At 42.9% G+C, this 27968-nt stretch overlaps 1 protein-coding gene across 1 annotated transcript in view; it reads right to left on the bottom strand.

Annotated features, from left to right (window-relative positions):
• The window catches only part of rptor (regulatory associated protein of MTOR, complex 1), a 500247-nt gene that overhangs the window by 245417 nt on the left and 226862 nt on the right, over positions 1-27968 (bottom strand). Inside the window, exons 8-9 of the mRNA XM_063030532.1 lie at positions 16393-16493; positions 15002-15146 (exon numbers count right to left, since the gene is read on the bottom strand). Of these exons, the coding sequence (XP_062886602.1) occupies positions 15002-15146; positions 16393-16493 (246 nt within the window). The remainder of the gene's footprint in view (positions 1-15001; positions 15147-16392; positions 16494-27968) is intronic.

The following is a 27968-nucleotide window of genomic DNA, read 5'->3' as shown; positions in this document are numbered from 1 at the left end:
CACTTTTTTTTGGATCACGAGACCCTGCTGGACATTGGCAACATGGCATCCTCCATGTCTGCTTCATGGTCTCAGTCGTAGTGAGGACTAGGCTTCAAACCACAGTATCACCTGTTGGTAGCCATTCAGGAGAGAGGCATCAGAATCAGTGTGCTCCACCAGTGCTGAGGCAGTGTGGCACGGCATACATACAAGCCGGAGTCAGTGCTGTCCTCCAGTGTTCACTCAAACAGAAGACAAGTTGTATTATGTTTGACTGCGGACTGCTGCATTCATGGACTTAGGGACTTGGACATTTTTGTTTGTGACTATATTCTACAGCTGTCTTATATGAGCTATGTGCGTCTTGAGCTGCGAATGACAATTGGTACTGTGTTTTGCACCCTGGCCCTAGAGTAACGCTGTTTCACTTTCACTGTATTCATGGTTATTCATGTACGGTTGAACAACAATTAAACTTGAACTTTACACCATTCTCACTAAATTGTTGGGCAATTCTTTGTGCCATTCTCTTAACAATGTAAGTAATTCCAAATCCTTCCTCTTTTTTTTCAAATCACAGTCTGTAAGCCTACTTCAAAATTGTTCTATACTTGTCGCTGTCTTCTTTCATACCCAAGATCTTCAGCACATTGTTACATGTCTACCCACGGCCTCCTCTACTGTAAAGATGAAGCCACCCTCAGGTTGGATGAACCACACCTATATTCCATCTGGGTAGCCTCCAACCCGATGGCATGAACATTGACTTCTCTAACTTCCGCTAATGCCCCACCTCCCTCTCGTACCCCATCCGTTATTTATTTTTATACACACATTCTTTCTCTCACTCTCCTTTTTCTCCCTCTGTCCCTCTCACTATACCTCTCGCCCATCCTCTGGGTTTTTCCCCCCATCCCCCCTTTCCTTCTCCCCGGGCCTCCTGTCCCATGATCTTCTCATATCCCTTTTGCCAATCACCTGTCCAGCTCTTGGTTCCATCCCTCCCCCACCTGTCTTCTATCATTTTGGATCTCCCCCTCCCCCTCCCACTTTCAAATCTCTTACTAGCTCTTCCTTCAGTTAGTCCTGACGAAGGGTCTCGGCCCAAAACGTCGACTGTACCTCTTCCTAGAGATGCTGCCTGGCCTGCTGCGTTCACCAGCAACTTTGATGTGTGTTGCTTGAATTTCCAGCATCTGCAGAATTCCTCGTGTTTAGATATGGCAAAGTTATTTCCCATGGTAGGGGATTCTAGGGCAAGAGGGCACAACTTCAGGATTGAAGGATGTCCTTTTAGAACTGAGATGCAGAGAAATTACTTTAGTCAGAGGGTGGTAAATCTGTGGAATTTGTTGCCATGACGGCTGTGGAGGCCATGTCACTGGGTGTATTTAAGGCAGAGATAGATAGGTTATTGATTAGCCAGGACATCAAAGGGTATTGGGTGAAAGCAGGAGAGTGGGGATGACCGGAACAATTGGATTAGCCCATGATCGAATGGCGAAGTGGACTTGACGGGCCGAATAGTCTACTTCTGCTCCTATATCTTATGATCTTATAACTTCACGGGCCCCTCGGCTAATAGTGGGGGTCCAGAGCATAAAAAGGTTGGCAGAACCTGTTCTACCACCACCCCGGAAAGGCATTTCATGCACCCATCCATCAAAGAACAACTTACCTCTTATATAATCCCAAGATTTTTCTCCAATCACATTAAAATTATGCCCGCTCTTATTAGCCTGGCGGAAAAGTCCCTGGCTATCCATCTAATCTATGCCCCTTATCACTGTACATCTTTAAATAAGTCACCCACCTTTCCCTTTCTCCTTTCCAAAGAGAAAAGCCCTAGTTTATTCAGCCTACCCTCATAAGCCATGCTCTCTAATGGAGGCAGAATCTTGCACCCTCTAAAGCTTCCTCATCCTTTCTATAATGAGGTGACCAGAACTGAACACAATATTCTAAGTGTGGTCTAACCAGTGTTCTTTGCTCAAGATTATTAATTTTTTAATGTTCAAGCTGTAAGCATGCTGCATTTGAAAGGAAATGTATCAATGGGGCATCAAATTATCCAAAGCATTTTAAATTAGTTCCACATAGCCAGAATCTGTAGAACTATAAATCCTCATAACATAAAAGCTCTTGGGTATCACACATTTCTTAAGGAGGATCACTTTTTGCTCATTGCCCGCATCAAAATATAGACAATTCACTTCAAGCTTAATCACGAATGACATGACTGCCAACAGAGTAAGCCATGTGACATTGAATGAGAGGCACAGAAAACCGCCGATTTGAGTCACATATCCGTCTGATCTTGTCTATTAAATTCAAAAAACAAAATACCATATCGTGAATCCTTTGGCATTTATGGTCCACTTTAAATCGCAAGGACATTTTAATGTTAATACTTGATGACTGAAAACTAGATTTTGAGAGGATTAGGAACCCATGGATTAGAATCAAATTTTGTTTCAGTGCAATTGTGAGATGTGCACAGATGTACACTTGACATTTCTTTTCCAAATACCGACTTACAGGACAATAGACCTGATTTTACTTCATAGGATCTGTTCCAAATATCCTATACTTGGATTTGCTAAGCATATACTATGCTTTAATTAGTCAAAAATTTAATTCTAAAAATACCTTACTGAGCCTCTGAGTGCTACCACCAGAAAGCAGCATCCATCTTAAGGACCCCCTCCATCCAGGCTATGTTCTCTTCTCACTGCTGTCATTAGGAAGGAAGTATAGGAGCCTCACGTTATCAGGTACAGGATTTGTTGTTACTCTGCAACCATTAGGCTCCTGCACCAGCAAGGATAACTTCACTCAGCTCAACAGTGAGCTGATTCCACAACCTATGGGCTCACTTTCAAGGACATTACAACTCATGCATTGAATGCTATTTACTTATTTATTATTACTTGTTTTATTTGTATTTGAACAGTTCGTCTTTTGCGTATTGGTTGTTTGTCAGTCATTGTGTCTAGTTTTTCACTGATTCTATTGTATCTCTTTGTGAAAGCCTAAACAAATAAGAATCCCCGAGTAAACAACAGGAATTCTGCAGATGCTGGAAATTCAAGCAACATACATCAAAGTTGCTGGTGAACGCAGCAGGCCAAGCAGCATCTATAGGAAGAGGTGCAGTCGACGTTTCAGGTCGAGTAGTATACTTGGATAATAGATATACTTTAAACTTTAACCTTGAACTGAAAATTCACATTTGTATCACCAATACCAATATGGTGACACCACATGTGAACAATACAAAGACAAGTGGAAGAGCAGGTAGTGTTGAAGAAGGGAGGCTGCAAAAGGATATAGATGAATTAGGAGAATGGCCAACAAAGTGGCAGATGGAATACTGTGTCAGGAAGTGTATGGTCCTGCACTTTGGGAAAAGAAATGAAAGTGTAGACTATTTTCTAAACGTGGAGAAAATTCAAATATCCTAGGTGCCAAGGGACTTGGAATCCTCATGCAGGATTCCCTAAAGGTTAACTTGTAGGTTGAACGATGGTGAGGAAAGCAAATACAATATTAGCATTCATTTCAAGAGGACTAGAATATAAAAGCAAGAAAGTAATACAGGTCGACCTTCACTAATCCGGCACCATTGGGACCTGAGGAGTGCCGGATTAGTGAAAATGCCAAATTACAGCAGGATCACATTAAGCATAATCAGTGCTGGATAATTGAAGGAACTGGATTACAGGTAGTCGGATTAGTGAAGGTCGACCTGTACTGAGGCTTTATAAGGCACTAGTGAAGCCTCACTTGGAGCAGTTTTGGGCACATTTAAGAAAGGACGTGCTGATATTAGAGATGGTTCAGAGGAGGTTTACAAGAATGATTCCCGGAATGAAAGGGTTACCATATGAGGAGCTTTAATGGCTCTCATTGGAAGTTAGAAGAATGGGGGCGGGGTGGCCCTCACCGAAACCTATCTAATGTTTCCTATGCCGGGATTTGTCTGGGACCAGAGGGCAGAGCCTCAGTATAGAGGGATGCTCATTTAGAACAGAGATGATGAGAAATTTCTTTAGCCTGAGGCTAGTGAATCAAGCAGCTGTGGAGGCCAGGCTATTGGGTGTATTTAAGGCAGAGGTTGATAGATTTTGGACTAGTCGAGGCACAAAAGGTTACAGGGAGAGGCAGAAGAATAGGGTTGAGAGGGAAATGGCTCAGTCATGTTGAAATGGCAGAGTGGACTAGATGTGCCAAATGGCCCATTCTGCTCCTGTATAAGACCATAAGACAAAGGAGCAGAAGTAGGCCATTCGGCCCATCGAGTCTGCTCTGCCATTTTATCATGAGCTGATCCATTTTATCCTATTTAGTCCCACTGCCCCGCCTTCTCACCATAACCTTTGATGCCCTGGCTACTCAGATACCTATCAATCTCTGCCTTAAATACACCCAATGACTTGGCCTCCACTGCTGCCTGTGGCAACAAATTCCATAGATTCACCACCCTCTGACTAAAAAAGTTTCTTCGCATTTCTGTTCTAAAAGGGCGCCCTTCAATCCTGAAGTCATGCCCTCTCGTACTAGACTCCCCCCTCATGGGAAACAACTTTGCCACATCCACTCTGTCCATGCCTTTTAACATTCGAAATGTTTCTATGAGGTCTCCCCTCATTCTTCTAAACTCCAAGGAATACAGTCTGTGACAAGAATACACATAGATTACGATGTAGCTGTCCTGTGCTGGCACCAGTGGAATCAGCAGTGGTCTGCCACCTGTCTTCAGGAGAGAGAGAGATAAGGAAAACAAAGAAGCAGCACTTGGAGATGTTAATGTAGGGGAAGGAGAGCTGTCAAGATCCGCTCCCCCTTTGAACCCTGAACTGTTTGAAGTGATGGACAGGCGATACCCCAGCAGGGGGATAAAAAGGGACAGGTTCGCTAAGGCAGCACACACACGACATCCGAGGTAACAAGACCCTGGAAGCGGTGCGTCTCTCGCAAGTCGGTGGGAAGTACCGGGCCATAGACGCACAGGGTGGAAAAGCACGATCGGCGGGAACCTGGTGTGTGTCCACCCTTGCCTGGGTGCCAGGTTCACCGCAGGGAAACGATCGCATCTGGAAACGGAGGGGTCACAGTCAGTGACCTCAGATGACATCACAAAGGACTCGCCCGGAAGCTGACTGCGAAGGTCTGTGTGGAAGCCTTGAATATTCATTCGTTTTTGCTCTCTTTCTCCTTCCCCCACACTGTCCATCTCCCACGGCAGCAATTACTGCGAACTGAAGTGAACTAAATTGAACTGAACTTTGCGTCACTTTGAAACTGGTCATTTACCCCTAGACAACGATAGATCTTGATTGATCCTGTTATCTGAATTCTGTGTACATGTATGTTTATCATTGCTGAACTGTTGCATTCATTATCCTTTTGATTAGAGTACTGTGTTGCTTGTTTCTTTAATAAAACTTTCTTAGTTCTAGTAATCCAGACTCCAACTGAGTGATCCATTTCTGCTGGTTTGGCAACCCAGTTATGGGGTACGTAACATAAGTGGGGTTCTCGTCCGCGATTTTGAACGCTAAATTTGGGACGGAGTAAATTGATTGGGTCAAAATTCTCGAAAGAAAGAAAAGACAAACAGCAGAAATGGAGGCTAAGGAAATTATAAAGGCGCCGACCTTGGAGGCATTAGAGGATGCCAGGAAATAGGAATTGGTAGCTGTGGCCAAACGGTTGAATCTTGCTAAGGTGAAGTCGACAATGAGGAGAGAGGAGATACACAGAGCTATCGTAGAGCACTATGTATCTAAAGGTGTGTTTCCTCAAGGCGAGCTGGAGGTGGTGTCTGTTGAAAAACCTGCCGGAGACGCGGTACAGGTACAGCTTGAAAAACTGAGACTCGAGCACGAGTTCCGGGTACGGCAGTTGGAGCGAGAAGAAAAGGAGAGAGAGTTAGAAAGGCAAGAGAGAGAGAGAGAGAGAGACAGTTGGAGAGAGAAGAGAAAGAGAGGCAATGGGAGCAAGAAAAGAGAGAGAGGCAGAGGGAAAGGGAATTTGAGCTGGAGAAGTTAATGATAAGGGCCGAGCAGGGGCCCGTGCTGAACCAAGGTGGAGGGTTCCGGGCGACCCAGGAGGTTAGGCTGGTTCCCCCATTTGACGATACCGATGTGGATCGGTACTTTCTCCATTTCCAAAAAGTTGCTACAAGTCAGGACTGGCCGAGGGATAAGTGGGATGTTTTGCTTCAGAGTGTACTGAAAGGGAAAGTACAACAAGCTTACTCAGCTTTGTCCGCAGAAGATGCCCAGAGGTATGAGGTGGTGAAAGAGGCCATCCTCAGGATTTATGAGTTGGTCCCGGAGGCATACCGGCAGAGGTTCCGGAATGCCAGGAAGCAGTGGGACCGCACGTATTTAGAGTTTGCCCGTGAGATGCAGACATATTGTGAGCGTTGGTGCGCCTCGAAGGGGGTAGAGGGGGATTATGACAGACTGCTACAGCTGATCCTGACTGAGCAGTTTAAAGGTTGTGTCCGAGGGTATGAGACCCTACCTAGATGAGAAAGAGGCAGCCATGTTAGCCGCAACTGCTAAGTTAGCAGATGAGTATGCGTTGACGCATAAAATGAAGTTTGCCCCGAGTAAAGGCTACCAGAAGGGTAGTCAGGACGGCGGGGAGAGTCCGCCGGAAAAGTCAGAAAGTAAGCCGGGGACTAGTGAGAAGGATAAGGTAGACCGGGAGCAGTCTGGTAGGAAGTCTCCTGGGGTCGTCTGTTATAATTGCGGGAAAGTCGGACACTTTGCATCCAGGTGCTTTGCCCCAAAGAAGGAGACGGGAAAAGGAAAAATGGCAATTTTGACTGGGTGTATCGAGCTGGTAAACGAACCGCTAGGGAAGGACAGGTCTGCCAAAGTTCAGGAAGGGTGCGAGAGGTTTATCTCGGCCGGATTGGTGTCGGTGAAGGAGGGGTTAAAACCAGTTCCAGTGCGGATCTGGAGAGACACGGGAGTGCGTCAGTCACTAATACTGAAGAGTGTATTAGAGTTTAGCTCAGAGACCCAGACTGGGGAGGTCAAGGTCAAAGGTATTGGGGAAGGGACAGAGTCAGTCCCTTTGCACCAGATACACTTACAAAGCAACCTGGTCTCTGGACTAGTCACGATCGGGGTGAGGTCCAAATTACCGATGAAAGGCGTGGAAGTCTTGCTCGGTAACGACCTCGCCGGGGGAATCGTGTTCGAAGCAGTGAGATCGACAGGTCAGCCTGCCAGCATTGAGGCCCCGCCCATGGACACACAGGTTCATCACGGGACTGCGGTAGTAAATTTAGCTGAGACGTTTCTGCCAGCCTTGTACGAGAAGGGGGTAGAAAGTGAAAAGAAGGAGTGTAGTGAAACAAGAGGTAGTGAGGGAGCTGGGACAGACGTAGCATTAGCCAGGAAAGAATTTGTGCAGGTGCAGGAGCGAGACGAGGGGCTGATGGTTTTGGCAGAGACAGCTCTCTCTGACACAGACTTAACAAGGGAACTAGTAGGCTATTGTGTGGAGGAGGAAGTGCTAAGGAAGAAAGGGAAACCAAGTACCGTACCCGCAGATGAGGAATGGGGGGTGGTGCAAAAGAGTTATGGGGATGAGATTTTTAACCTGGCCCCCAAGGTACCCTCTGGCGGACATTTTGCGGTGCTGGAGGAAACAGTTGGTGGAATCATGAAAGAGGTTTACCGGCTGCCCAGGAGGAAGGATGTTATTGATTATGGCCGATGCGAACTGAGACGGTCACAGGCTTTTGATATGCTAACAAACCTAGTCGGTGTTAGAGCGGAAATCAATGAAGCTAGGGTCCCCCTGATAAGAGAAAAAAACCATTTTGAAAAGATGAGTATGGTATCGACCAGATGGGAGAAGGCTATTGTTTTGGCCAGCTCTGCTGATAAGGTCTCTCCCTTAATCCCCGAACAAAGCGACTCCTTAGGAGAAGTAATTAAACGACTCGCACACGTGTGTTTGATTGTCCCGAGGCGATGCAAAGAACTGGGACGTTGGGTGGTGCTTATTACAATAGGCAAGCCTAGCGAGCAACATCCCTATAGAATGAGTAATTCAGTGACTAAAGGGCTGACGAACACAGAAGTGTGTACTGGCGATGTAATACGGCTGTCTGAAGCCAGCTTGATAGTGAACCTTGAAAAAAATGAATTCGGCCACACGAGGGTCACTTACCTGGGAATTGTGGTGACACAGGGGCAGCTGGCAGCGATGCAAGCTACAGTGCAGGCTATCGCTGACCTCCCAACCCCGACAGACAAGAGGGCCCTCAGAAGGCTCTTGGAGATGGTGGGGTACTATAGGAAGTTTTGCAATAACTTTGCGGTTACCACCCCTCCCCCTCCTACTAAGCCCTTGCGAGAGAAAACTAAGTCGGAATGGGACGACCCTTGTTATTGTGGTCCGGGACGAAACCCAATGAGAGGTTACATTGATCGCAATTCATCAGTGTTTTTGGCCACTATGAAGTTTGCTAAATTGGAGCCTGGTCTAAGGAATTGTTAATAACACATATAAAAGGAACAGAAAATGTGATGGCTGACTGTCTGTCAGGTGTTGACAACTTCAAATTCGCTGTAATAGCCAAATAGCTGATAAAGATGCGTATTTGTGTGTATCAAATAATATATTCATGTTTGTAATTTTATCCCCCGGTAAAAATCCTTAAAGGGGGGAAGCGTGACAAGAATACACATAGATTACGATGTAGCTGTCCTGTGCTGGCACCAGTGGAATCAGCAGTGGTCTGCCACCTGTCTTCAGGAGAGAGAGAGATAAGGAAAAGAAAGGAGCAGCACTTGGAGATGTTAATGTAGGGGAAGGAGAGCTGTCAAGATCCGCTCCCCCTTTGAACCCTGAACTGTTTGAAGTGATGGACAGGCGATACCCCAGCAGGGGGATAAAAAGAGACAGGTTCGCTAAGGCAGCACACACACGACATCCGAGGTAACAAGACCCTGGAAGCGGTGCGTCTCTCGCAAGTCGGTGGGAAGTACCAGGCCATAGACGCACAGGGTGGAAAAGCACGATCGGTGGGAACCTGGTGTGTGTCCACCCTTGCCTGGGTGCCAGGTTCACCGCAGGGAAACGATCGCATCTGGAAACGGAGGGGTCACAGTCGGTGACCTCAGATGACATCGCAAAGGACTTGCCCGGAAGCTGACTGCGAAGGTCTGTGTGGAAGCCTTGAATATTCATTCGTTTTTGCTCTCTCTCTCCTTCCCCCACACTGTCCATTTCCTATGGCAGCGATTACTGCGAACTGAACTGAACTAAATTGAACTGAACTTTGCGTCACTTTGAAACTGGTCATTTACCCCTAGACAACGATAGAGCTTGATTGATCCAGTTATCTGAATTCTGTGTACATGTATGTTTATCATTGCTGAACTGTTGCATTCATTATCCTTTTGATTAGAGTACTGTGTTGCTTGTTTCTTTAATAAAATTTTCTTAGTTCTAGTAATCCAGACTCCAACTGAGTGATCCATTTCTGCTGATTTGGCAACCCAGTTACGGGGTACGTAACAAGTCCAAGAGCGGACAAACGTTCCTCATATGTTAACCCTCTCATTCCTGGAATCATTCTAGTGAATCTTCTCTGTACCCTCTCCAACGTCAGCACATCCTTTCTTAAATAAGGAGACCAAAACTGCCCACAGTACTCCAAGTGAGGCCTCACCAGCGCCTTATAGAGCCTCAACATCACATCCCTGCTCCTATACTCTATTCCTCTGGAAATGAATGCCAACATTGCATTCGCCTTCTTCACTACTGACTCAACCTGGAGGTTAACTTTAAGGGAATCGTGTACGAGGACTCCCAAGTCCCGTTGCATCTCAGAACTTTGAATTCTTTCCCCATTTAAATAATAGTCTGCCCGTTTATTTTTTCTGCCAAAGTGCATAACCATACACTTTCCAACATTGTACTTCATTTGCCACTTCTCTGCCCATTCTTCCAATCTATCCAAGTCTCTCTGCAGACTCTCCGTTTCCTCAGCACTACTGGCCCCTCCACCTATCTTCGTATCGTCAGCAAACTTAGCCACAAAGCCATCTATTCCATAATCCAAATCGTTGATGTACAATGTAAAAAGAAGCGGCCCCAACACTGATCCCTGCGGAACACCACTGGTAACCGGCAGCCAACCAGAATAGGATCCCTTTATTCCCACTCTCTGTTTCCTGCCAAACAGCCAACGCTCTATCCACGTATGTAACTTTCCCGTAATTCCATGCGCTCTCATCTTGTTAAGCAGCCTCATGTGGCACCTTGTCAAAGGCCTTCTGAAAATCCAAATATACAACATCCACTGCATCTCCCTTGTCTAGCCTACTGGTAATTTCCTCAAAAAATTGTAATAGGTTTGTCAGGCAGGATTTTCCTTTAAAGAATCCATGCTGAGTTCTGCCTATCTTGTCATATGCCTCCAGGTACTCTGTAACCTCATCCTTGACAATCGACTCCAACAACTTCCCAACCACCGACGTCAAGCTAACAGGTCTATAATTTCCTTTTTGCTTCCTTGCCCCCTTCTTAAATAGCGGAGTGACATTTGCAATCTTCCAGTCTTCCGGAACCATGCCAGAATCTATCGACTTTTGAAAGATCATCGCTAATGCCTCCGCAATCTCCACAGCTACCTCCTTCAGAACACAAGGGTGCATTCCATCTGGTCCAGGAGATTTATCGACCTTTGGCCTATTCAGCTTTCTGAGTACTTTCTCTGTTGTAATTGTGACTGCGCACACTTCTCTTCCCTGCCACCCTTGAGTGTCCGGTATCCTGCTGTCTTCCTCAGTGAAGACTGATGCAAAATACTTGTTCAGTTCCTCTGCCATCTCCTCATCTTCCATTACAATTTCTTCAGTATCATTTTCTATCGGTCCTATATCTACTCTCACCTGTCTTTTACTCTTTATATACTTGAAAAAGCTTTTAGTATCCTCTTTGATATTATTTGCTAGTTTCCTTTCATAGTTAATCTTTTCTCTCTTAATGACCTTCTTGGTTTCCTTTTGTAAGGTTTTAAAAATTTCCCAATCCTCTGTCTTCCCACTAATTTTTGCTTCCTTGTATGACCTCTCCTTTGCTTTAACTTTGGCTTTGACTTCTCTTGTCAACCACGGTTGCATCCTTTTTCCACTCGAAAATTTCTTCTTTTTTGGAATATACCTGTCTTGCACATTCCTCATTTCTCGCATAAACTCCAGCCACTGCTGCTCTGCCGTCTTTCCCGCCAGTGTCTCTTTCCAGTCAACTTTGGCCAGTTCCTCTCTCATGCCACTGTAATTTCCTTTACTCCACTGAAACACCGACACATCAGATTTCGGCTTCTCTTTTTCTAATTTCGCAGTGAACTCAATCATGTTACGATCACTGCCTCCTAAGGGTTCCTTCACCTCAATCTCTCCAGTCACCTCCGGTTCATTACACAATACCCAATCCAGTACAGCCGATCCCCTAGTGGGCTCAACAACAAGCTGTTCTAAAAAGCCATCTCGCAGACATTCTATAAATTCTCTCTCTTGAGATCCAGTGCCGACCTGATTTTTCCAATCTACTCGCATGTTAAAATCTCCCAGAATTACCATAACACTGCCTTTCTGACAAGCCTTTTCTATTTCCAGTTGCAATTTGTGGTCCACATCCCTGCAGCTGTTTGGAGGCCTATAAATAACTGCCATCAGGGTCCTTTTACCTTTGCTATTCCTTAGCTCAACCCATAAAGATTTTGCACCTTCCGATCCTATATCACCTCTTTCTAATGATTTAATATCATTTCTTACCAATAAAGCCACGCCTCCCCCTCTGCCTACCTTCCTATCCTTCCGATACACCGTGTATCCTTGGACGTTCAGCTCCCAGAGACATGCATCCTTTAGCCAGGTCTCAGTGATGGCCACAATATCATACCTGCCAATCTGTAGCTGTACAACAAGATAATCCACCTTATTCCTTATGCTGCGTGCATTTAACTACAACACCTTAAGACCAGTATTTAATACTTTTTGCTTTGATTTCACTGCAACTTTATTGCACTGCAACTCATCCCAATGGCTACACATTTGCCCCATCACCTGCCTGTCTTTCCTGACATCTTTACTGCTCACTATCTTAGATTTATTTCTGTTTTCCCCTTCCTCCGCTCTATCATTCCGGTTCCCATCCCCCTGCCAAATTAGTTTAAACCCTCCCTAACAGCTCTATTAAACTTTCCTGCCAGGATATTGGTCCCCTTCGGGTTCAGGTGTAACCTGTCCTTTTTGAACAGGTCATACTTTCCCCAGAAGAGATCCCAATTATCCAAGAATCTGAAGCCCTGCCCCCTACACCAGTCTCACAGCCAGGCATTCATCTGCCTGATCCGACTACTCTTGCCCTCGCTAGCACGTGGCACAGGTAGTAATCCCGAGATTACTACCCTGGAGGTCCTGCTTCTCAGCTTCCTTCCTAACTCCTGGAAATCTCTCTTCAGGACCTTCTCCTTTGTCCTATCTATGTCATTGGTACCAACATGTACCAAGACAACTGGCTGCTCACCCACCCCCTTTAGAATATTCAGGACCCGATCTGAGACATCCCGTACCCTGGCACCTGGGAGGCAACACACCATGCGGGTATCTCTGTCAGGCTCACAGAATCTCCTGTCTGTTCCCCTGACTATGGAATCCCCCACGACTACCGCATCTCTCTTCTCCCTCCTTCTCTCCTGCACAACAGCGCCAGGCTCAGTGCCACAGACCCGGTCACCGTGGGTGTCCCCCGTCAGGTCATCCCCCTCAACGGCATCCAGAACAAGATATTTGTTGCTGAGGGGGACAGCCACAGGGGTGCTCTCCACTATCCAGGCATTTCCCTTCCCTCTCTTGACAGTGACCCAGTGTTCTGACTCCTGTAGTCTAGGGATGACTACCTTCCTGTGTCTTATGGTCTTATGGACTATCTTATGGTCTTAATAACTAAGACAAAGAGGTTTATATGACCAGGACCAATGAAGCTTGTGTCACATCAGTGCTTGCTTTTGGACACATCAACACAAGATTACTTATGATGGTCACTACTGCCAGAGCTCTGCATTTGGCTCTGCTTCACATACATATCACCCTCTCAGAGTTCTATCCATACTGGGTAAAATGTATTCCACTGTCTCCTCTCACTTAAATCAATTTAAGTTCACACACTAATGAGGAAAACAGGTGGAAATTTTCAGTAAAGAAGGCAGCATCTGTGGAAAGAGGGGAAAAAAAGGTCTCTGTTTGATACCATTTCATCTAGAACTGGGTAAATTTAGAAATGAAGCAAATGTTAAGCCGCAGAGGAAGTTGGGGTTTGGTTCATGGATGGAGAGAACAAAAGAGATAGTCTGCAAAAGGCTGGACACTGGAAAAGAATGAAGGATAAGTGTCCTTTTCGAGCTAAGTGAAAAATGTTGGTGTAAGTACTGTATGTCTGGAGGTGATGTGAGTTAGAAGAGACAATTTAAGTGAAATGTACCAGGAGGAAGAGAAAAATAGCTGAAAATTGGAATGCTGAAATATAACAGTAAAATAGCTGAGTATCTGAAATGGTGGAATTTAAAGCTGAGTCCTAAAGGTCATAATGTGCCAACTTTAAAGATGAAATGCTCTTCAATGAGTTGCCTTCATTGGAAGATTTAGGAAACCAAAGGAAAAACATCCAGAAGTATGAGTGGGGTGGAAAATTCAAGTGACAGCTGACTAGAAACACTGGGTTATTCTTACAAAATGAACTGAGAACTTCTGCAAAGTCATAATCTCCTCACTACTGACTCTACAACTACAGGAAAGTTCCCTTTGCAATTTGGATGAGGCATGCTCAAGGGCACCAATGTCCAGGAACAGAAAAGTCTACAAAAAGTGGTGGATACAGCCCAGTCCATCACAGGTGAAGCCTTCCCCCACCATCGAGCACATCTACATGGAGCGCTGCCACAAGAAAGCAGCATCCATCAACAAGGACCCTCAACATCCAGGCCATGCTCTCTTCTCACCACTGCCATCAGGAAGGTGGTACAGAGCCCTAGGTTCCACAGCACCAGGTTCAGGAAAAGATATTACCCTACAACTATTTGGCTCCCAAATCAGAGTGGATAACTTCACTCACCCCAATACTGAACTGATCCACTTCCTGTGGACTCATTTTCAAGGACTCTAAAACTCATGTTCTTTGTGTTATTTATTTATTTACTTTTATTTGCACTATTTGTCTTCTTTTGCACATCGGTTGCATGTCAGTCTGTGTAGAATCTCACTGATTCTATTGTATTTCTTTATTCTACTCTGAATGCCTGTAAAAAAATGAATCTCAAGGTCGTACTATATATGGTGACATATACGCAATTTGATAATAAATTTACTTCTAACTTCAGACTTTTGACACAATCAGATTCTCATTCCAGAAACTTAAAATATCATTCAATGTTGTATTGTGGGTGTGTTGGACTCCTGGAGATGCATCCTTTCAAAGATACATTTAAATTCTCAAGTGGACTGAAGGCTCCCACAACAATTATTTTGAAGAATGGGCCATGTTCTCCTGGTCAATATTTCTATTTCTTACCAACAGCTACAGGTTATCTGATCATTATCACCTTGCTGTTTGTGAGAGCTTGCTGCTTTCAGCATGGTTAGTAATGTATCCATGGGGTAGGCAGACATCTTTCACCACTCGAGTTCTGAAACAAAGATCTCTCTCACAGCTATAAGCATTCACTTAGATGCTCAGATTTATAACAATACCCATAAAAACTGAAGGCAATTCAAAACAATGGCACCTACAGAAAATCACGTCACTATTTGTTGAATCACCTCCAATATGTTAAAGACACATCTTAAACCTTGATGTACGGGGGATTTCTTACAGGCTTAACACATTTAGATATACAGAAGTTCTGAAATCAATCACTATCACTTTGGACAAGAGCCTTCCTTGATATTTGCTTTTCAGAGGAGTTGCATTAACTCACCACATAGCATGCATGTACGTTGGAGGTAGACGAGGACTACTGACAGGGGTACAGTTGTACGACCTCATGATCCTTTCGGCTAAAAGAAAATTGCGGAATAAACTGGCAACCAGCAGGTCCTGCCGAAATAATTTTTGGAAGAGATCTATGGAAACAAAAAGTTAGCAATTCTTTTTTTGTTATTCGCTTAAAATTCACTTAAATATTTGAAAGAGATCATTGAAATATCTTAATAACAGTGTAAAAAGACATAAAAATAAGTGTAAGCAAATCCACAGGCAAACTAGAATTTGTTCTGCAGTTTGACAGCACTGCTATTCTGGATATATCTGAAAATTATAATCAGATTTTTTTTAAATTGCAGAAGAATCCAGCAGCTAATTAACTTATTACATATTAATTATGCAGCATATATAAAAGAAATTTCATTTCACTCGGAGGAATTTCAAGCTGATGACAAAATGAGTGATGATGTTACTCTGAAGCAGTAAACAAAGGGTCTACTTTGCCAGTACATTGTTTGTGAAGTTGAACTAGAAGGTCATACAAGATTGAGGGTCCATCACAGGCAAAGCCCTCCCCACAATTGAGCACATCTACAAGGAGTACTACCACAAGAAAGCAGCATCCATCATCAAGGACCCCCACCATCCAGGTCATGCTCTCTTCTCTCTGCTGCCATTAGAAAGGAGGTACAGGAGCCTCAGGTCCCACATCGCCAGATTCAGGAACAGTTATTATCCTGCAACCAGTGATTTGAACCAGCTTGGATTACTTTGCTCACCTCAACTCTGAACTGATAAAACAACCTGTGAACTCACTTTCAAGGAGTTTACAACTCATGTTCTCAGTATTATTCAGTTTTTTTTATTTGCACTGTCTTCTTTTGCACACTGGTTGTTTGCCTTTCTTCGGGTGTAGCTTTTCATTGATTCTACTGTATTTCTTTGCTCTACTGTGAATGACTGCAAGAAATTGAATCTCAAGGTAGTGTATGGTGGTAATAATAATAATAAGTACTTCATTGATCCTGAGTGGGAAATTCTTTTGTTACAGCAGCAATATTTAAAAATACACTTACTGCGAACTTACTGTGAACTTCAGAACTTTGAAAATGACCATCAACTTGCCAGACAAGCGACACTGGATATTAGCAACAATAAGACAATAGGCAAGCCCTCAATTGGACAAATGTGAGGCGATGTGTTCATCATGGGTATCCACTGTTAGGTGGGCTGATGTGACTGTGCAAGAGCGCGGGGAGCGTGGAAGAAAACAGTAATTCTACTTGAGGTAGAAGCAGTTCAAGTTTGAACAAACCTCCTAATGGCAATGAATGAAAAGCAAATGAGTCATCTAGCCTACTACTGGGAATGGAATAGACGTCTTACCTCTAGGTAATACATTCCATGCTATTGTGTCTGTTATGGCTGTAAAAATCCAATTGAGTTCTCCGAGAGGTGTTCGCCTATCATTCAGTCGTCCCGGAATTCTACATTAACAAAAAACAAGTGAGAATTGAATCAGGAAAACTCAGAAGTATATCCCCTCAGATTGGAATATACAACAGTTGGCTCTGAAAGCCTCATTCTATATACAAACGTAACCATGGACACAGTCCTAAAAAATCTAGCCATGCCAAAAATCGATACGACATTGCAAATAGGACTGCAGCAGTTCAATAACCAGCTTTGGTCTTTATACAAGTGCTGGTACTTCTATGGTTCATAGAATCCATCAAAGCCCCCATTACATAATGAAACCTGGCCAAAATTGGTCACTGTGTTTACCTAAGAATTGTTTGCATGCCAAACAAACACCACAGCTTTCTAAGAGACAGGAACCTCAAATAAAAATTGCTCTAGCCCAATACAGGTCTTTCAATTTAAAATGAGAGGAATAGTATTTGGAATGCTTGCTAAAATTTGAAAGCTCGGTAGTAATTGAAGCTAGAATCTGCTTTCTTAACTTACACAGGTCTGAGAAAATATCAATCATTTTTCATGTTTCAGTGGTTCAAATGTAGGTTCCAATGAAACTACAGTAATTCAGGAACTACTTCTTCCCCTCTGCCATTTCATTCCAAAATGGACATTGAACCCATGAATACCACCTCACTTTTTTATATATTATTTCTGTTTTTGCACTATTTTTAATTTAACTTTTTAATATACATATATTTATATCTATTTACTGTAATTTATCACTTTTTTTCCTATATTGCATTGTACTGCTGACGCTAACAAATTTCACGACATATGCCAGTGATATTATACTGATTTGAACCAAGTATGGAGGCTCAAATGGTTCAATTTAATATCAGAGAATGTATACAGTATACAACTGGAAATTGTTACTCTTCACAGACATCCATGAAACAGAGAGAAAAAAAACCCAAAGAATGAACGACTGAAAACATTAGAACCCCAAAGCCACCCTCCCCTTCCCACGCACAAGCAGCAGCAAAAAGTTGGCCCTCCCCTCCCCCCAACAGCCACCGTGCAGCAATACAAAGCCCCCCGAGACCATGATCTAGCTTCCATCAAAAACTATTGTCCATCCCAACACCGAGATCTCAGACAGGCCCCTTCTCTCTCCAGCGAGGGAGAGAGAAATAGCAATCCATGAGAAATATATTAAAAGAATGTTTCTTTAAACTGCACACCAGCAATATAATTTGTTTGAATGTTTTAAATTGAGAGTCATTAAAGAAAATTATGTAGTACATTCTGAAAATTTCTCTCCAACTACTGGACATCTTTGAAACAAAAAAAAAGTTTTGAAAATACTACGTAGGTCCAGCAGCATTTGCAAGAGAGAAGACAGAGATGGCATTTCAGGTCAATGACCTTTCATTGGGAACTGCTTCAGTATTCACAACACAACATGAACCTATGAATCTTTCTATTTTGTTTTTGGAGTTAAGAGGCCCATGATTTCCCAATACTCTTCCCACCACAGCAGTAGCCTACAGAGGTCAACAAACTGCACTATAACATTTTTCTATGCCCGAATTGGGTATCAGAAACAGAGATCATCATCATTATATTACTGTACCATGAGTAGCAGGAGAAACTTAGAATTTCAAACTGCTTAACAGAAAAACAGTTTAATAGTGAACAAAAACCTTGGAATTACTTTCTGAAAGGAAAGGACTCACATTCTTGGAAAAGTTTTATGGGTAATCTTGGTGGAACTGTGGTGTCTTAAAATTTTCAATTTACGTTCCAAAGCCAAAGGATAGGGTAGAGTTTTAGTCCTAAGATCAATGCATGTCTCATGAAGTCTAGCAGCATGTGGACTCCATAATGTAGTATTGACCTATGCCTGGCAAAAATCGTGCCATCAATTCTATCAAGACAAATCATGCCCGCTGAGCACAAGAGACAAGCGAATAGCTGGCAGTTACCAACAATGCTCAATCCTTTCTTGGGTCCCTCATTACTAACTGTGACCCTTGCAAAGGTGCACCATTCAGGTTGATTCTGGAGAATCAAAATAATTGACTTAACACATCACAGAACCTAGGAAATGACCTCTTAGTCAAGGTCTCTGAGGGCTTTTGCCACATGGAGAATGGTACTCAAAGAAGTCTCTGAGCAAAAAATGGGCAGGTCGAAGTAAGCTATCTCCACCATACCATCCTGATAACTAGACTGATCAAAATGTTTTTAGCAAACACCAGAAGCATTTTGACCAGCAGTTCCCTTCTCACCTGATTCCCAGGATAAACATTTTGACCGGTTGTCAAGCAACCAATTATGCTGCAGTTACATCACATGCCTGCACTGCAGCAATACTGTGCTGCCTTCTTTATTTTCAAATCAAAGGCTGGATCAAGCAGTGCTATCATCAGGACCTCTAACAGTAAAAGGTGATGCTACGTTTGAATGGCAGAAACATTACTGGAATAGTTTCGGCACAAAATGACATCCATCATTCAGATTAGTAGTTTGAGTAGTTAAGCTTGCTTGTGCTAACTTCCTGAGTATCAAATCTCAAAGTTGTCCTATCCTCGACCACAGTTCAAACAGGGAATATAAATAGTATAGCATTAGGTTTTTTGCCATTTCACATAATTGAAGGTGGGTACGTTACACACAAGACATCTTGGAGAATGGGGCTCATATTCCTGGAGAAGATTTTTTTTGCAATTTGTGGCTTTCTAAAATTTGTGATTTACCTTCCAAAGCCAAAGGATAAGGTAGAATTATAGCCCCAAAATCTGCACATGTACAATGAGGTCCAGCAGAAAGTGGATTACATGATGCAACATTGAACCGTGCCAGGCGAAGATCATTATGCTATTTTGACCAATCATGCCTGGTACTCTAATCAAGAGACTAAGGAGACAGGTTGGAAAATACTGCAGTTCAATCCTTTGGTAGGGTCTCTCACTTTTCTATCATGTTGCCTTTTGCAAAAAAAGTCGTCAGTACCGGATTTGACATATATATTTTAAAACTTAAATTATAAGTTGTATCTGTGTTTAAGAATTGCACAAAGCTCTCTGGCTTGGCGCATACAGAAGGTAAAGAGTACTTCTTGTGGCCAACACCACAGCAACTGCCGACCCTGAAATGTCAGCTCACTCTTGGAGTTCCCAAATTGTAACATTTTTAAGCCTGAACTTTGCCAGCATCATTTTCTGTTTCCAATATGCCAAGAATGCTATAAATCAACCTGCTTTGAATCAATAATATCATAATACCACTTATATAACTGACAAGTTGAGAAGTTATTTTAGATATAGCCTTGCCTATGTTAGGGAAGCTTACAACAGACTTTAAAAAGCATTCCTGCAAATATCTAGTTAAATTGCCTTAACCATTCAACATGAAGTTCTCAGTGAATATTCAATCTCAAGAAGATTCTGTTCCTGATTTTTCAAAATAATACTTGGAATCTTTAGAAGTCCTTTGACTAAGTGCCAAATATGAGACAAAGAGTAGGAATAAAGGAGCCTTTTCTGGCTGGCTGCCAGTGACTAGTGACTAGTGTTCCACAGGGGTCTGTGTTGGGACCGATTTTTTTTTTGAAGTTATATGTCATTATTTAGATGATAGACTTAATGGCTTTGTTGCAAAGTTTGCAGAAGGTATGAAGGCAGGTGGAGGGATAGGTAGATTTGAGGAAGTAGACAGACTACAGAAGGACTTAGACTGATTAGGAGAATGGACGAAGAAGTGGCAGATGGAATATAGTGTCAGGAAGTGTAAGGCTATGCACTTTGGTATTAGAAATTAAAGGGTTGACTATTTTCCAAATGAAGGGAAAATACAAAAACCTCTGTGGCACAAAGGGACTTGGAGTTATTGTGCAGGATTCCCTAAAGGTTAATTTGCAGGTTGAGTCCCTGGTGAGGAAGGCAAATGTAATGTTAGCGTTCAAGAGGACTAGAATATAAAAGTAAGTTTGTAATGTTGAGATATTATAAAGCACTGGTGAGGCCTCACTTGGAGTATTGTGAGCAGTTTTGGGCTCCTTATCTTAGAAAGGATGTACTGAAACTGGAGAAGGTTCAAAGAAGGCTCAGGAAAATAAATTCCAGGATCGAATGGCTTGTCATATGAAGAACATTTTATGGCTCTGGGCCTGTATTCACTATAATTCAGAAGAATGAGGGGTGACCTCATTGAAACCTGTCAAATGAATCAGAATCAAGTTTCTTATCACTGGCATATGACTTGAAATTTGTTAACTTAGCACCAGCAGTTCAATGCAATAACTAATCTAGCAGAGGAAAAAAATAATAAAATAATAATAAACAAGTAAATCAATTGTGTATATTGAATAGATTTTAAAAAACATGCAAAAACAGAAATACTGCATATTAAAAAAAGTGAGGTAGTGTCCAAAGATTCAATGTCCATTTAGGAATCGGATGGCGGAGGGGAAGAAGCCGTTCCTGAATTGCTGAGTGTGTGCCTTCAGGCTTTTGTACCTCCTACCTGATGGTTAACAGTGAGAAAAGGGCATGTCCTGGGTGCTGGAGGTTCTTAATAATGAACACTGCCTTTCTGAGACACCGCTCCCTAAAGATGACCTAGGTACTTTGTAGGCTAGTACCCAAGATGGAGCTGACTAGATTTACAACCTTCTGCAGCTTCTTTCAGTTCTGTGCTGTAGCCCTCCATACCAGACAGTGATGCAGCTTGTCAGAATGCTCTCCACGGTACAACTATAGAAGTTTTTGAGTGTATTTGTTGACATGCCAAATCTTTTCAAACTCCTAATAAAGTATAGCTGCTCACTCTCTCCACTTCTGTCCATCTATGAGGATTGGCATGTGTTCCTTTGTCTTACCCTTCCGGAAGTCCGCAATCAGCTCTTTCGTCTTACTGACGTTGAGCGCCAGGTTGTTGCTGTGACACCATTCCACTAGTTGTCATATCTCACTCCTGTACGCCCTCTCATCAACACCTGAGATTCTACCAACAATGGTTGTATCGTCAGCAAATTTATAGAAAGTGAAAAGCCTTAATAGAGTGGATGTGGAGAGGATGTTTCCTATGGTGGGAGACTCCAAGATTGGAGGACAGAGCTGCAGAAAAGACAGGTATCCTTTTAGAATGGAGATGAGGAGGAATTTATTTAGCCAGAGAGTGGTGAATCTGTGGAATTCTTTGCCACAGGCAGTTCTGGAGGCCAACTCTTTATGTATAATTAAGGTAGAGGTTGATAGGTTCTTGATTGGTCATGGCGTGAAGGGATACAGAGAGAAGGCAAGAGATTGGAGCTGAGAGGAAAATTGATGCAATGGTAGAGCATACTCAATGGGCCAAATGGCCTAATTCTGCTCTATCTTTTGGTCTTATGGATGATTCTACAATACCTTGGTAACAGATATCTAAATTTAAACCAACAAACTGCTGGAGGATCAGGCTGCATCTGTGGAGGGAAGTGGGCAGTCTAGATGAATTGTTCTGAAATACTGGCTGGCTATTTTCCTCCACAGATGTCCTACCCACTGAGTTCCTCCAGCAGTTTGGGTTTTGATTGCTCTAGCTTCCAGCATCTGAAATCTCATTTGCCACCTACTTTAGGCCACTTGAAAAATGGGAGAATAACCATAGGGATGAGAGTTAAGGAAGGATGAGGTTCTACACAATTTACTTCCCTGGTTGTCTCTAACCTGCAATTTAACAGTATATTTTGCAAAAACAAGTAGAATATTTAATGCTCAGTACAATAAGCAGAACTTCAATTACAAGTATTCTGACAAGAATATGATGAATACATCCACTAGTACTGAATTTCAATAAAATAATCTCAATGGTGATAGAAATGTTGACTAATTAATGGGTGCCTCTGTGTTATTATAGCTGTACTTAGTGCATATCGTTAATACAGCACTAAAAGCCATTTTGTAGTCGGTAGAAAAGCTCTATTAAGTTCTTGCATGCTCAGAAGCTCAAATTAACCCAGTAGATCTGTTAAAATTTTTTGCAAGCTCTCATTGTGTCACTTAATTCAATTCGAGATTTAATTTTGTTTAATGTCATTTCTGGTACACAAGTGTAAGGAGAATGAAATAATTGTCACTCCAGATCCAATGCAGCACAAAGCAAGACACGAAAGATAGAGAACACAACAATAATGATAAAAAAAACCACAAAATAAATATAAATACATAAGATAGCTTATATACATAAATTGATTGCATTTTCATAAGGTGATGCTAAGCTGTACCTAAGGAGACAGAAGGGGAAAATGAAGTAGTAGTGGAGTTAGTCGGTGGAGGTGTTGATCATTCTTAGAGCTTAGGGGTAAGCAACTGTTTTTGAGTCTGTTGGTCCTGCTGTGGATGTTACGTAGCCTCTTCCCTGATGGGAGTGGGACCAACAGTCCATAAGCAGGAAGGGAGGGATTCTTCATGATGTTATTGGTATTTTCCAGCACCTTTCTGTATATGTGTCCTTGATAGTGGGTAGGCCGGTGCCAGTGTTGCACTGGGCAGTCTTGGCTACCCGTTGTAAAGCCTTCCTCTCCACTGCAGGGCAGCTTCCATATCACACAGTGATGCAAGTGATTAAGTTGTTCTCTAGCGCACATCTATAAATAATGTGAGTATGGATTTGTAAATTCTGTTTCCAAATGGCACACATCAATTACAGAGTGAAGTCAGAGGATGATGCATCCTCTACAGTCTATAATGTTGTTAACGAAACATGGAAAACTTAGAAATCTTAAAAATCCAAATGATCCATTTAGCACAGAAAATGGCCCTCCAGCCTATCATGTCCAAGCCAATCATCAAGCATGCACGTGCAATTATCCTAACTAATCTCGTTTCATTTTCTCCTTATTTCAGCTCATCCTAAATTCCTTGATCTTGCACTGCACACTAGTTGTAATTACAGTGGCCATCTAACTTTGGGATCTGGGGGAAACATATATACAACAAAGTACTGAAGGAACTCAGCAGGGCAGGCAGCATCTGTGCAGAGGAATAAACCACTGATATTGCCGAAACCCTTCATCACCACTGAAATGGTGGGGTGAAGAAGCAAGAATAAGAAGGTGGGGAGAGGGGAAGGAGTACAAGCTGGCAGGTGATAGGAAAGACCAGGTGAGGGGGAAGGTGGCTGGGTAGGGGAGGGGGAAAGGGATGAAGAAAGAAGCTGGGAATGAGAAAGGTGGAAGAGATAAAAAGCTGAAGGAAGAATCTGCTAGGAGAGAAGAGTGGACCACAGAAGAAAGGAGAGGAGGAGGAGCACCAGAGAGAGGTGATGGGCAGATGAACAGAAGTGGTAAGGGGGAGTGAAAATGGAGAATGGAAAGAGAGAGAAAAGGGAGGGATGAGAAGTCACCAGAAGATAACTATTATGAGGTCTCCAAATCAAATTATATGCCACCTCACACGATTTTCACCCAACAGTCAGAGAACTTCTTCCTATATGCCACTGAGATTTGGACTGTATGCTACTGATAACTGGATTACCTAAAGCAGGCACATTGTCTACAAAATCCTCCAAATCCACTGGCCAGATAAATGAAATATCAGCATCCTCTCCCAGCAATGATGCCCAATTACATTCAGTCAGCTCCTTCTGAAATAGACATTGTACTTGGAGCACTGGGGAGAGATTACTATGAAGACAGAGGAAGATTCAAGGCTGTTTTGAAAGCTTATTGAAAAATGCACTGTGTATACACAGAGTGAGGCAAGTCTGTTGCAGATCAGGCAGTATCTATGGAAATGAACAAACAGTTGACATTTTGGGCCAAGACTCTTCTCAGGACTTGAGTTCACTTTAGCTTACAGTTTGTGGTTTGGGCTGGGTGAGCCTGTTTCAGGTTTACACTGCCTGTATTCCCTTTATTTCACTAATATATGCTTATTCTCCCCCACCCCACCACCTCTCGCTCTCTGCAATCCTGCAGAGCCAGGAATTCGCTATCCCCACTGTGAATTTAGTATTTTTCTTACTTCAACAACAACCCAATATGCACTTTGAATTGGGCCAGCATTTGGCTCCAAATCCCCTCAGAGTCTTGGTCCAAGCCTGGATAACAGAGCTGAATTCTAGACAGGAGAGAGCGACACTGCCCTTGTTTTAAATGCACCTTTTCACTGAGGGTGGTATCAAGGAGAACTAGTCAAACTGAAGTTAATATCATCAAGGGAAAACAATGCGTTACCTCCTCTTTGATGGTAGCAATGAGAAGAGGGCATTGTCCTGAGTGGTGAGGATGTTTAATGACAGATGCCACTATTCTGAGCCATAGCTAATTGAAGATACCCTTGCTAGTGGGAAGGCTAGCACCCATGGCGTAGCTGGCTAAGTTTATAACCCTCTCAGCCACTAAATCAATGGAACAGTAGTGTACACACAGAGTGAAAGCATCACTTGACACCTTTTGCTGCTAACTAATGTCAAGATGACTCCGACCCAAAATCGAATTCCCTTGCTTGATATTTTCCCCAGCCTCTTATGGAATTCATGGCCATCAAAACTCAAGGACCTCAACACAAAGATACTGAAGGCAACAGAACTTCGAACAATACAAGCATGGCTTATGAGGAAAGGTTAAGCAAGCCAGGACATAAGAGGATGAAAGGTGACTTGGCAGAGTTGTACAAGATGACAAGAGGCATAGATTGGTGGATAGCCAGAGTCTTTTTCCCAGAGCAGAACCAACTTAGTTTAAGGTAACTGGAAGAAAGTACAGTGAGGATGTCAGAGGTAAGTTTTTTTTTTAAAAAACAGAGACTCGAGGTTGCAGGGAAAGCCCTGCTGGGGTGGTGGTAGTGGATACATTAGGGGCATTTAAGAATCTCTTAGATTGGCACATGGATGATTGAAAAATGGAGGGCTATGTAGGAGAGAAGGATGAGATTGATCTCAGAATAGACAAAAAGACCCACACAACATCATAGGCTGAAGGGCCTGTACTATACTATAATATTATATCAGCAGAAATTTTGTGCCCTCCCTATATCAGAGGGCACAAAGAAATACTGGAAGCACAGGAATAGTTTATTAAGTGATTGAACAAAGTTACATAATTAGACAAGAAAATGTACAGGAAGATTTAAAAGAACTGATTGCTGACAAATCACATAGATGTCATCCCTGGGGTTTTAGACAAAAGAGTGAATGTATCAGTTTCCACTTTCCAGAACTCCGTGGATTCCTAAACATCCCCAATGGAAAAGTAGATCAGCGAGCCAACATAACAATACAAGAAAGGATATACAGGAAGCTAAGTAGGTAGCTTGATGTTCGTGTTACAACTGCTGTAATCAATTAAGGACATGCATTCTGAGAATCACAATTCAATTAGCTGGGATGGAATATAGTTTTACACAAGACAAATAGCACTTGGCAAATCTATTCATGTTTTTAAGGGTATAATTATCATCAGCTGATAAATCATCTTTTGATGAATGATAAGCACATACAAAAAGCTAGAGAAACATAGCATGTCAAGTAGCATCAATGAAGAGGAATAAACAATCGACATTTCTTGCCAAAACCTTTCATCAGGACTTGGTTTCTGCCTGAAACATCAACTGTAAATTCCTCTCTGTAGATGCTGCCAGACCTGCAGAGTTCCTCCAGCATTTTGTATGTGTTGCTCTGGACTTCCAGCATCAGCAGAATCTCATGTGTTTTGGATGTATGATGACTGTAAAAAGAGGCTATGTGAAAGTTTGGTGCACAAGTTCGGGTTCGTGAGATGCAGAAGCACGGATTGAGTGAAGGCTGAGCAACAGGGACAAAAAGGCAACCTTCCAGATGGGAGATGGCATTTGGCAAAGTGCCTCATGGACAACTGCAATGATTGAGCCAATGCATCCAAACTTATAGTTCAATCAAAATTACACAACGAATCGCTTCAAGGAAGATGCAAGCTAGCTGCATAGATGAGAGGGCAAAGTGATACTGATAGAATACAATGTCAGATTATCAACATTAATAGTAACAGCAGAAAATTAAAAAATGCTTTGAGCCAAAACATTAGGAAATGCGCGTTTTTGAAAAGATTTGGATGTCCTTGCATACAAAATAGGAAGAGTTAATCTGCAGGTACAGCAAGCAATTTGGAAGGTAAAGGGTAGGTTGGACTTTAATCCAAGATGCTACACAATAAAGAAACACTAGTTTATAATCAAGGATATGTCGATTTTCCTCATTAAATTTCTTTCTTTAAAAAGGATTCTTTACAACATTCAGGCATTTTTATTTCAACAGTACCAAGTGTTCTAAATTTTTAAGGCTCAATATAAAATGTGGGACAGGCATCAAGGAGGACTTTACTCACTAACATCTACAGACATCTACTTTCTAGCAGTGGCCACAACCAACAATCATTTTTTGACCAATTATCTTTCTAAGATGGCAACACGTGATGCAATTGAGATGAAACACTGTTCAGATGAAGCTAGTTAATTCAGCACAGATTGGGAGTAGAATCAGGGATTTGTACAGCTTTACAATGAATCTAAGGGAAAGATACCCCCGGGGTGCCCGAGAGGCGGGGGAGGATGAGCACCCCAGTCGGATGGACACAACGACATCAGACCCAGGCAATGAACAAACGACGATGAGGAAGCAGTGTGCATTTGGCAAAATCTGCAAGAATGATCGCGGCTTGAAGATCCACCAAGCGAGGATGAAGTGTTTGGCGGGAGCAGGAGCAGCACAACGCGCAGGTGTCCAACCTGGTGAGATGAAGGAGGGGCCAGGTCCGGAGTCACCCCATAGTGCCCGGAACCTCCAAGTGTTGCAAACTAATCCCTCGAACATGAAGTCTAACAGGAGGCGGATCAAATGGCCTGCAGCTAACATGACTTCACTGTGAAAGCAATTTGATGAATATGTTAACCAAATTCTGGAGGCAACGGCGAAGGGAGGGGTTGATAGGAAGCTGCAAGCCATGACAACAATTGTCTGGATAGAGAGCGAGGTGTCTCCCAGTGGAGGCTGGTTGTAGGGGATTCATAGCCCGTTCTTTAGTTAGAGGCTTCAGCATTTTGGGCATCAAGGGAGAGAGGAAGAGGAGAGCCATCCGCAGTACCACTGATGCAGCAGAGAGGGCCTCAAGATGGCTGTGGCTCAAAAGAGGGGAGCCATGCAGTCATAAGTAGTTAGCCATCTGGACCCAAGCTGGGGTCTGATCAGCCCCGGCTGGGTCACCTGGAGGAGGTTGTATGATGTTGAAAGACCCGAAACACCTGATGATTCCAGGAACATCACAGAAGGTGTGTCCAGAAGCATCAATAGATTTATGTACACAGGAATTTAACATAGAACAGGTAAGTTGTGTTCAAAACCAGATACCTACGTTTCTGAGTTGTCACCCTGTGATTACCAGCTGTCTTGCTGCTTCTATATACTGTAAAACTTAGCTCTACCAACAGCAAATAATATTGTGCTTTAATAACTTAGAAGAATGAGGAGTTTGAGGAAATGTATGAGGAATGTTTGTTGCTCTGGATCTGTGCTCACTGGAATTT

This window comes from Mobula hypostoma, chromosome 22 (genome assembly GCF_963921235.1).
Source record: "Mobula hypostoma chromosome 22, sMobHyp1.1, whole genome shotgun sequence".
In the NCBI taxonomy this organism is placed as follows: Eukaryota; Metazoa; Chordata; class Chondrichthyes; order Myliobatiformes; family Myliobatidae; genus Mobula; species Mobula hypostoma.
The sequence above is the reverse complement of the archived record's forward strand: the minus strand, read 5'-3'. Positions and strand labels throughout refer to the sequence as shown.